At 28.2% G+C, this 12,247-nt stretch overlaps 1 protein-coding gene and 1 pseudogene across 16 annotated transcripts in view; one reads left to right on the top strand and one right to left on the bottom strand.

Annotated features, from left to right (window-relative positions):
* The window catches only part of By (focal adhesion protein tensin), a 173,276-nt gene extending 168,458 nt beyond the window's left edge, over positions 1-4,818 (top strand). For all 16 annotated transcript variants that reach the window (XM_072889717.1, XM_072889830.1, XM_072889728.1 and 13 more), the window contains 3 exons: positions 64-429; positions 785-1,067; positions 1,363-4,818. In XM_072889717.1, the coding sequence (XP_072745818.1) occupies positions 64-429; positions 785-1,067; positions 1,363-1,522 (809 nt within the window). In that variant the 3' untranslated portion in view covers positions 1,523-4,818. The remainder of the gene's footprint in view (positions 1-63; positions 430-784; positions 1,068-1,362) is intronic.
* A 1,090-nt stretch (positions 4,819-5,908) lies between these two features.
* Positions 5,909-9,437, bottom strand: LOC140663764 (uncharacterized; annotated as a pseudogene).
* Between the last annotated feature and the right edge of the window lie 2,810 nt (positions 9,438-12,247).

Here is a 12,247-nt window from a genome sequence, read left to right as displayed (position 1 = left end):
GTTATGCAATTATTTTAAAAAATTGCGTTTGCTGCGGGAGATAAACATGATAAAATTTTTCAGCAATTTCGATGCTGAAAGACGCGACACCCGGCACATTCGTCGTACGAGACAGCAACTCGTTCCCGGGTGCCTTCGGGCTAGCATTGAAAGTGGCAACGCCACCCCCCGGCGCGCCTAGCAGCCCACGAGATCCTTCGAGCGAGCTCGTCAGGCACTTCCTGATCGAGCCAACATCACGTGGCGTCAGACTAAAGGGATGCGCAAACGAACCGGTCTTTAGTTCACTCTCGGCATTGGTTTACCAGCATAGTCTAATGGCCATGGCGTTACCTTGTCAACTATTGCTACCTGAACCGGAAGCAGCCGCTAGAGCTTTGGACTCACCTGGTACTAATAGTACTCAACAACTTCTCGCTCAAGGAGCAGGTAATTAATTATTCATTAATGATATTTCTACGTTATATTAAAATAGATATGATAAAAAGAAAATTTTAAGTGTAAATTTTATCACAGTTGAGTGAAGACTTAAAAGTTTTGATTTATTTGATCTTGTATACTTAATTTAAAGCAAATTAAATGAAGTAAGCAAGGTGGGGAACTTTAAATTTGATTTCCCTACTAGGCATCGATTCTGAGCTTAGAACAATTTTACACTTACAAATTCTTTTCGATTTATTAACGATAAGATTAAAAAAACTCTCTCTCTCTCTCTCTCTCTCTCTCTCTCTTTCTCTGTTTTTAAAGAAGTTTTTATTAAATAGTTTAAATATTATTATTGCAGCTTGTAATGTTCTGTATCTTTATACAATTGATACGGAATCTTTGACTGGACCGCAAGCTATTAAAAAAGCTATCACCAATCTATTCGAACAGAAGCCGCTACCGATAGCCACAATTGTTCATTTTAAAGTTTCCACACAGGGCATTACTTTGACTGACAATGCGAGAAAGCTATTTTTCCGTAGACATTATCCAACAAATAACATAAGTTATTGCGGACTAGACACGGAGGAACGCACGTGGGAGTTTGCCAGCGAAGATACCGGAAGACCACTTAGTGCTCAGTATGTTTTTTATTAATTTTTTTTAAAACAATTATATTCATTTTTATACAAAATAAGCAATTATTTATATTATACACATAAAATAAAATAAATTTTTGAAGTATATAGTAAATTTCTAGATTATTATTTCAGATATTTTCAGTTTATAATATATCTAAAATTGAGAAAAATATGAAGTTGTGAATTCAGATCTTTCTTAATCATGATAAAATTATTTTTAAATACTTGATAGAAAATTCGTTACAATTCAATTTTTGTCTTCAATTTAATTTATTTGCTTACTATTTTTCCCTAGTCGCTGCTTTGGCTTTGTGGCGAGAAAGCCTGCTCACAAATCGGACAATCAGTGCCACGTATTTGCCGAACTGGAACCAGAGCAACCGGCCACGGCTATTGTAAATTTCGTGAATAAAGTCATGATGGGAAGTTCCATCGCCAAAGCCAATATCGTCTAAGAATCTAACTCGCTCGCCACAATCGCCAAGATCCACGTGCACAAACATTACTATGAATTTACTACAATTCTACCTTGAAGATTTCACATCGACTACATATCTCTAGCGCAAAAATGCAAAATCGAGTTGAGGGCTAAACGACTAAAAAGTCGAGAATGAATAATCGATATAATCGATTCATAAAATCGTTATGCCTCTGACACGTAAAGGATACGCGCGAATCTTTTAAAAAGATCTGCCGGAAATGGCGCTGCACGAATTGATTATTATCGTTAACTGACTACTCGTAATAAATCTTCGTGCATTTCGTAGCATTAAATCAGTAGAACATCCATGTTACAAACAATAAGGACGGATATAATTTCCGATAAAACGCCGGGAAAAAGTCGAGGACCCCTCTCTTTGGAAAAAAAAAAACCGAAAAGACGAGAGGTTTTACGTGAATCGATTCCATCCTCGCGTCAATATGCACTCAGGATAAGAAAGTTATTGTTATAAATTATCATTATATTGTTGCGATTTAACGTAGCTAATAGTAGAGTCCTATATAATCGGTGGTCTAAAGAGACTAAGGTGGTCAAATGACAGCGTTGATATTTGTGGTATATGTTCGATTTTTAAAAATAATTAAAAAATTATGATTATATATTACTTTCAAAATATATAAGAAATATTATAATTAAAATAATATTTAGCTTATATTATTTACCATTTAATAATTGTCAAATTATTGCAAATTTCAGATTATATTTTTGCAAAATATATTTATTCACATATATACCTCTCTCAATATTTTTTTAAAAGATTTTTTTTGCGAAATTGCTGAGTTCGTGATTTCGCCATCTTCTCCCGCCTAAAATACGATCGATTAGCCATCAACATACAAATTTATCCATAGCTCGTAGTCATAGTTGAATAGAATCAACCGTGCCCTTCGCGCGATCTACGAAGGGCATCGAGCATTCGAAACGAGCGTATCTCGAGCGATATTGAATGCGTTTTCGGTTTCAGAAACTATTTATGCACTGTGCACCTACACTTATGCGCATATTACATACACATAACACTATCACACGAGAGATAATAAAATGCTCGCGCATTACTGTACAGGCGATCCCAAACAATATTATCTGTATGATTTAATCTTTAAAAAACTTTCTAATTCTCTTCTTGTTTATGTACAAAGAAATACGTCACGACAGAATTAATTTATTCTATAATTAATAAATAAGTTTTTAAAATTGAGAATGAACTTTTAAGTGTTTCTTGATTTTTTATAGCAATTTTTAAAAAAGCACCTATAATTACAATTTAAATGTTGTACTGTTAAATAATGCGCGAACATCTTAAGGAGAAACTATACGGATCATTTGTGTTTAAAGATCTAATACATCTAATACCTTTCAATATTCATAAATTTAACATTACAAAAGCACTTTTAAAATATAAAATTAATAATTAATTTCTAAATTAAAGTTAAAATTTGTCTTGTTAAATATCAAAATTATGAATATTATCTTATATCAAATTTGTTTATAATGTTATTTATAATCACCTAAAAATAAAAATTTTAATTCATGTAACGACATAAGAATAATTTAATATGTAATATAAACATAGAAAAATGAATAAAAGTGCAATAGTTCAATAATTTTTTATTATATTATCCATAAAAAGATTTTTAAATATTATTAACGTTGCACATTAAAATTTTTAGTTTTAAATATTAATAGCTATGTCGATCGATTAGTATATATACAATAATTTAGATTAGAAGTATTTTAATCGCGTGGGTAACAGTTTTAAATGTTTTTTACTTTTAAAACTTGAAAATTTTTAGTTTGAAATTATGGTGTACTTCTTATAAAGAAGCTTTCTCATTACAATATATGAAAATAAGACACGGCGAAGTAACTAACTATATGCAACGTTGCCATTTAATTAAATAAATACAAAAGTTTAATAATTTATATATTTTTATATTAAGTAGATGAAATTGGACTGAAATTTCTTGTCAAAAATTTTTAGAATAAAAAAAATTATCATTTTTAAAATTTTCAGAATTTTCTGCGATTTCCAAATATCTCTGTAGTTCCTCCTTATATTATTCATACGTTATACTAGACTGTCGAGTAATATTTGACAGAGAATGTTACGTCGTTTACAGAGCATATTATACACATACATTCACACATACACGCATATAAAAAACCCTCGTGTCATGCTCCTTCGATGTATAATGAAAGAACAATGTTATAAATAATTGCAAATATGCCACCGTGCGAGCTAAAGTCGGTTGAAAAGAAGGGCTTGAGGAGACACCTTGAAGAGAACTGTGGGCACAGTCCTTGGAAAAAGCAATGTGACATTTAGGATTAGTTTAAAGGTAACGCAGGTTGGAATGAGAGATGCTCGGGGAGGAGTATGCATGTGACAATGCAGTATCGCGCGTATTCTTTCGGTGAACCCATAGATTTTCTTGCCATTTCGGGCTTGTGTACCGTCGAGTGCCATTTCTCGAAGAGAACTCCCACTTTGACGGACACAACGATGCAGTCAATTATTACGGTCGAATCAATTACATTGTAATTACGACAATACGGCGATGCGAGAGGATTACCGATGCTCCCAGCAGCAGGTTTTCCTCTCGACATATCGCTGATTTTTTTCGTCTACTTTTACGATCTTTCTTCTTCTATTTTTGTCTTCCAGATGAAGGTCGGTTGAAACTTCTTCCGCTCTCTACGAATTTCTTTGCGGCTGAGAGAGGGAGAACTCGTAGTTATGCAACGTGCTAGTCAAAATTCGTACTGTATATGCGATGGTCAAAAAGTAGATTAATGTTGGCCTTAAGAGTACTTGGATATGCTTGGTCCTTAACGGCGGCAAGTGTGAGGTATATAATCTCGCGTTGAGGATAGATGTAAAATAAAACGAGCATTGTTGAGAAAAAGATTCGAAATAATGTTTTGAAACAGATAGAGATGAATAGTCGCCGCCGACGAGATTAAGGGCTCGCTTAAGAGAACCGACCGTGTCCTTTACCGTTCTTTCTTCTCTTCGTCGTCTATTTACGCCTTCTTCTTCGTCTAAAATTTTCTTTCGTACGCGTCTAAACCCGGCTAACAGCGTAACATTAATTTAACATTCAGTCATTGTAATAATAATTATTAATATTATTATTTGTTTATGCTCTATTATACTCCCTGTACGTTTATGCAATAATTGTATCGTGTTGCGTGCTGCATGGGTACGCGCGTATAGTTGTAATAACAATAAATCATATTCACAGCGTTTTCACAGAGTTTCAATTTTTATTTTTCCATAAGCTATTTCATTTTAAGCTATTGCATTATTCAATATTATATGATTTAGATCAATTTTATTAATATATAATTATATGCATAATAAGTGTTATTTATATTAATTTATCAAACAAAACATCTCAATTTTTACATATGTATTATAATTATGAAAATTGATATCATCGAGAAAGTAAAATTTTTATTATAATTATTTTATTTTTAAACAAATTATTTTTTTACTTTGCAATAAAAATAAAAAAGAGAATGTATTATATATAAAATGTAATATTCTTTTTAACAATTGTTTTAACAATTTAACAGAAAAAATTGTTTAGTTCGAACGAAGAAAGAAAAGAAATATTAGTCGATCATGTACGTATGTATGTACATATATATGTATACATATACGCATATACATATTTTATATTATTCCTATATAATTATATAGATACATATACAATATTTTAATTTTCTAAATTTTATATTTTTATGTTTTATTATAAATTTAATATTGTCCTACACCTATATATCTGTAATAATAATATCTGCAATTAGCTTATATTTATAAAGAAGTCTTTTATTAAAATAAGAAAGAAGTTTTGACACATTCCTTACAAGAATGATACCAGTTAAGTGAAATAATTAAATTGTTTTAGTTTTCTTATTAGTAATTTTATTTATATTAGTTTTTACAACGTACAATAATGTTTGCAATAACTTTTATCAAATATAAAAGTAATTTAATAAAATAAATATGTTAATAAATTAATAGAATAGTTATTTTTAAATTAATCTGCTCTAGAATTTTATCAAAAATTTAAATTTAGTTTTCTTAATTCCGAAATTCCTAATTTTAAAATTTTATTTTAAATTTAATTTTAGACTAATTTAATTTAATTTAAAACTAAAATTCAATTAAATTAGAGAATTAAAATACAAAAATAATTTAGAATTAACATTTTAAGTTCTCCGCAATTAATTTCAATATTTTCGCGAAGAGTACAATGCTTTTTTATTCTATCATTCGTAATAAGAATCCTTTTTTGTGTTCTTTATTATGACAGATTAAGTACTTATTACGTCAGAGATCCAACAAACCCCATTCGTACATAGTCACTCAATTCATCATAATTTTTTTATAATCTTCATTTTTACTCAGATTTGTGTAATTATCTTTGTTCATAGTCTCTTCTATATTTTTTACTTCTTCCTTATCGACCAGCATTAGTGATAATACCGTAAATGATGATATCAATCCATAGGAACCTCTTCGCTTCAGGGCAGCTTTCAACTCTTCTACCGTAATGGGCTGTTTTTTACAATCCAGTTGTTTCATAGTCGCCGACAGAGTACCAATGTGTTCGTTAAACAAAATATCTTTGTTATTTTCCAAGACATCCGGGGAAGGACTGGTACTGAGGAAATAGAAGAGATCGACCGCCGGCGATATGTAAATACATAGTTGAAAGTTCACCTGCAATATCAAACAAACTCTCTCAATTAATGGATCACTACAAGGTTCAGCAATTGGATTGGAAACAAAATCCGTGCACGGAAAAAGAAGTGCGATTCCTATTTAGGAAGTCATAGAGAACACTTTGTGCAGATAACAGATGTTTCTGAATTCAATAAAGCTGAATTATTTCGTTATTCATAATATGCTATATTCTGAAGTATATTGTCATCAACTCTTTATTTTAATCGAAAAAATTGCTATATAATTGAGATGTCCGTTAACACATATTGATCGTACTTCTTAGGGAATTATTCGTTTTACATAATTTATTTTATTTAAATATTATAGTACTCTTTAATGTAATTATAATAAAAAGTTAAAATTTAGATTTAGAAATCTTAACTGCATATAAAGAATTATAACAAATAACCATTAAGTTTTTATATTTAGAGTATATATGCGATTTTTATGACATGTGATACTTACAAAAATATGTTCAATAGGTTTGCCATCATCGTCATATTTGACATCATGTTATTCACCCAGCAATCACCATGATTGATAACGTTGAAATCATCCTCGGAAAACTTGCTAACGTCTATTCCTATTTGATATATGTGATCGGCCAATTTAGCAATTTTTTCCGAGTATGTAGCAATGGAAGAAGCATATAAATGTGAAACTAATATTCGCTATATATGCATCTTAAGCGCAATTTATGTTTATATATTCACTCAAAAAAATATTTTTCTAATGTAGATAGATTTCTTGATGTCTCAATTAAAATTTATCGCTACCTTTTGTATCTGTTAAAATATTGTTTGTCACGTATAGAATTTATGACAGCAATATTCTATCAATACATCTAAAAAATTTAGATCCCATTGCCAAATATTAATCACAAATATAATTATCCTTGACAATAAGCTTTAAAGACAGGCATCACAGAAAAATTTTTTGTCTAAATTACACTAATAGTACAGATATAAATTCTGTCTCTGTCATTTAAATTGATTAAGTGCAAAATATATGCAATATTACAGTTTTTGCTAATAATTTATCTGGTTCAGTTAATTTTTTACACCTAGAAAATTTTTGTTGAAGTTGCAAGATCATTTTTTTGAGTGTGTCATTTCTATATTTGATTTGCTTAACTTAATTTGCTAATTTAATTTTTGCTTTAAACATTAAATTTTTAATATATTATGTTTATTATTATAAAATATTATTTCTTAACAACTAAAAATTCTGTTTACATGTAAACTTTACATTTTCATTTCTTGCCAGTTTGCCATCTCCTCTGCTAAATGTTTATTACCCAGAACGAACAATCTTTTCATTTCTGGCGGGTTTTCACTGTTAAATATTCCTCTCGAATACATTTGTTTTTGATTTGGTTCCTAAATATTAAAAGATCTTTTTTACTCTTTATAATCTACATTTATAATCACAAAATAAAAACATTAAATTTTTATACTCATAATTTTAATGATATGCGATTGATGAATTAAAAATTAATCTTTTTTGGGAATTATGAAGAAGATGAGTATAGTTGTACTTTTTTAATGTAAAAAATGTAACTAATGTAAAATATGTCTTATTAATGTCTGGTTAATTTAATTTTAAATTATAATCTTTTTTCAAAGATAGAAAGTTATGTAATTTATTTATCCATATCTAATAAAACATCTCTAACATTAAGAAAGTTTTATTTTTAAATGTTTATGATTTGAAAAATGTATATTAATTCAGAATATATTGATTAAACAAATATTGACTTTTGATCAATTAAAAAAATTTGTCATTAATTTGAAAATTGTGGGACAGCTTCTAAAGAAAAAATGTAAAGAATTACAAAATTAATATTGATAATAATTTAAATCGCTAGTGATGAAAATTAATAAGGAAGAAAGTATAATCGACCCAAACTGGCAAATATGCTTATTTGATTTTATTCGATATTTGATATACAGACGACGTTTCGATTTCAGGTTTAGGTTCTTATCAAGTCTTGAAATTAACATGATACCGGTTAGGAGTAAAAATTCAAACGTCACATTTAACGTCAGATATTCAACTAGTTGAAAATTATTTCAAATTCGATATGTATATCAGATTTTGCAAGTAGAAGATGTGAATTATAATGTAAAATTCTTCAACAAATATTTATGGCCAGAATGATTTATGCCGAAAAGAAGTGCGCATATGATGTAAAAAATTAAACTAGCCGAATAGTACATCTTTAAATTGAAAAGATGCATTGTTATGTCATCTAATAATATATACTCATGACTTCAAGAGAAAAAAAAAGAAAAATATATCGCGAGTGCAGATAATTAACGCCAGTAGTTTTGTTATCCGACCGTCTACTTATTTATACAGTTTCATATAGTTTCAAACTCTAATCTGTCTATAAAATATAACAAATTACTCCAGTTAAATTTATAATTAAAATTAATACCATGCAAATTTTTAAAAATTCTTTTAAAAATTCAATTTACACTTATTCTATAAAATAATATCTATTACTGTTTGCTACTATAGATCTATGAAAGTTGTAATAAGAAGTTTTGTTTTTCAAAATTCTGAATAAAACTCAATAATAATAAAATAGAATAATATTTTTATATATAATATTAAATCTTGTTTAATATATTAATTAGCTAATATTTCTAATATATAATGAAATAAAATACATGAAATATACATTTTTCTAAAGTTACTATTTGATTATACCTATTTATTACATTTTTATAATTTATTACAAACGAATTAATAAATTAATATTTACAAATACATATATGTTTTTTGAAATACATTAACATTCATTAACCTTCAAAGTTTTAAATTATTTTTTATCACTGTATGTATTTATCAGAATATAGAAAAAGAAATTTTATAGTTACTTTAAAATAAACGTTATTAATGCAATGAAAGTTAAGATTTTTCATATATGTATTATTGCATCGTTTATATTACTTGCGTAAAGACTATTAACATAAACTCTATATAAAAGTGAATTTTTAGTCATCGCAAAAAATATGTTACACGCTTATGTTACATGTTGATCGCTCTCTTGCACGTACAAGCCTTTCCCGCTCAAACGATACTTGGACTCTAGCAACGTGTTTATTTTATCTAAAGTGTTTGTCATCATCAATATTTCCGTTTTAAGCATACGTGATTGCGTAAAAGAGATTTATTTAATATCAATAAGAATTAACAAATTTTTATTTAATATATTTGCATTATTAATTGCATTATAGTTATATATATATATTATATAATAGTATAAAGGCCTAAGAACCAAAGTTTTCTATAAAACAATTTCTCACAAATTAAATGAACATACGTTCTTTATAAAAATAAATGAGATTTTTCAATTAAAATTTTATTTCAAAATAACCACAACACATTTATACAAATAAATGAGATTTCTTAATTAAAATTTATTTCAAAATAACTGGAGAATATTTTATTATTTATTTATTTGCTTGTATGTACAATTTGCACAATTCTCAATTCTTAGTGCTTGCATACACCATATATGTTATTTGAGAAATCAAATTTTTATTGATCAAGAAATCAATTCCAAACTAAATAATAAAGTCTATTATTATAATTAAATTTATTTATATTAAATATAAATATAAATAAATAAATAAATAAGTATATTATATATATATATATATATATATATATATATATATATATATATATATATATATGTGGGATATGGGGGACAGAAAGATGTTATTAACTAAGAAAAGGATTTATTGAGGATATAGAGTATAATATAATGGTGTACGCACAGAATGACGGCTGGATACAGACTGCCCTGAGAGACTGCACTGATTCATCGTGCTTTCTCAATATTTTAATCTGTTATAAACAATGCTAGATACTCGTGTCGTATGATCTAGCCGCTATCGCCTGCAACGTCGCACGCGCGCACATAAAACTTATCTTCTAATAACAGTGCTTTGAGGAATGCAGTATGTTAAATAATGCGTTTTTAATCCTACATATATATATATATTAGAAGTTGACGTAAAAAAATGACAACATGACATGGTCTACCTCTTTTAATTTAAAAGATAAAAGGGGGTGGCCACTTCCATATATATATATAGATCATGTCATGTTATCATTTTTTTACGTCAACTTCCAATGCACAAGTTAGAAGTTGGCCGTATCGCAGGGCCGAAAATGAAACGGTAGACGTCGCCCGCGATATTTCAAGCCGAAAAACCTCGTATAATATGTAAAATATTTACATTAAATTATACATTGTTGTATTTGTCAAACAGTTCTACAACTTTTGTTATATCAAAATATCTACATTATCATAAAAAAATTATGCATACCTCTCTGTTTTTCAATACAGATAAATTTTGTAATCAATCACTATACTCACAATAAAGTTTAGTTCAAGCCATTTAATTTCATATATATTTGTTATGGTCTATTTCTTTTATTTAAAAGGTAAAAGGGGGTGGTCATTTCCAGGTGGGACATCCTGATATATATATAATGTGTATACAGGGTGTCCGGTCGCGACCGCCCCATAGCTCAAGGGCAGATAGAGCAAGTCAAACTAAACATAAAAGTCCTCTACCATTTTGCGATTTGCGCAATAATTATTAAATCATATTGATTCTGTAAATGAAATACATTTCTTCTGTTTGTTGGAGCGTTTTTAGTAACTTAAAATATTTTTATACATATAAACACAAATTTTGTACGTTAACAAATGATGCTCTCATATAAATTTGAGATTAAAATTAATACATTAATTGGATAATGTTGAGAATAAAACAAGATTCATTTTATGTCCAACGAAACGGTGTTTTACTTGAATCGTGTTCGTACAAAGCTAGACATTCAAATATTTTAATTTATTTTCATGAAGAGATCAAGGGATGTAATGTTAGGACTTTGCAGTGACTATGCGATCAGTCTCCTTCTTTTTCAATCCACTTGTTTAGAAATTGAATGTCTAACGCTAAATGCTTACTTCAATTCCATACAATTATTTGATTTGGATAACTTTTAGGAGAAAATAAATAATATATTGGCCAATCTATTTGAGAAAATAAAATACGAAGAAGATCCTGAGGAAAGTGATCTTACTAAATGTTTAAGGCAAGAAGCCATTAAATGGTTATGTATTCTCAGTGACTCGAATTGTCTCATAAAAGCTTATAAAAAAATATAGCATATTGTATACACGTCGGATAGAAATAAGTAATTTTTCTTGTTACAATTTTTTACTCTTATTTGCATATTCAATTACTCAATCAAGATGCAATATTATAGCGCTAAATATGTTTAGATCAAACTTTTATTTTTGGATGTTGTAGACTTTTATCGTGGTGGAAAGAGTGGATATACTGTAAAGGTTTGATATTGACAGAGAGTAAGGATTGGCGCAATGTGAAGGAACATTTAAGGAAAAAATATAATAATGATAGATTTTTAGAATTTTTAGCTTGTGCTTCAAATAAAATTATAGAAGTATATATAGAACCAATAATGTTCAAACATACAACGAAATACAAATCAAGAGAAATATGATGAGTTTTCTTTTTATTATTGCAAAACATGCAAAGCACAGTAATTCACGTATAAACATATATGTAATAGTACTTGAAATATTTTGACAATAAATTAAAAATAACGTGGTGTATATACGTTATAGTGCGCTAATGTTCTCTTTGGCAGCTCTGTTATCGTACAACGACAGGAGGTTTTAACATGATTGAAATGACTTTAATATATTGTATAATAATAAAGTATTATTTACGGACTACATAAAAAATAAATATGTAAAAGTACTTTGATATGGAAATTTTTCAACGTATAAAGATTAAAAATTAATAATTACCGAAATAGGAAAATACAAAAATTGATTTATTTCATATTATTTATTAAACGTGTACGAAATTCACAAAATAAAATACA

The sequence above is a fragment of the Anoplolepis gracilipes genome, chromosome 1, assembly GCF_047496725.1.
Source record: "Anoplolepis gracilipes chromosome 1, ASM4749672v1, whole genome shotgun sequence".
NCBI lineage: Eukaryota > Metazoa > Arthropoda > Insecta > Hymenoptera > Formicidae > Anoplolepis > Anoplolepis gracilipes.
The sequence above is the reverse complement of the archived record's forward strand: the minus strand, read 5'-3'. Positions and strand labels throughout refer to the sequence as shown.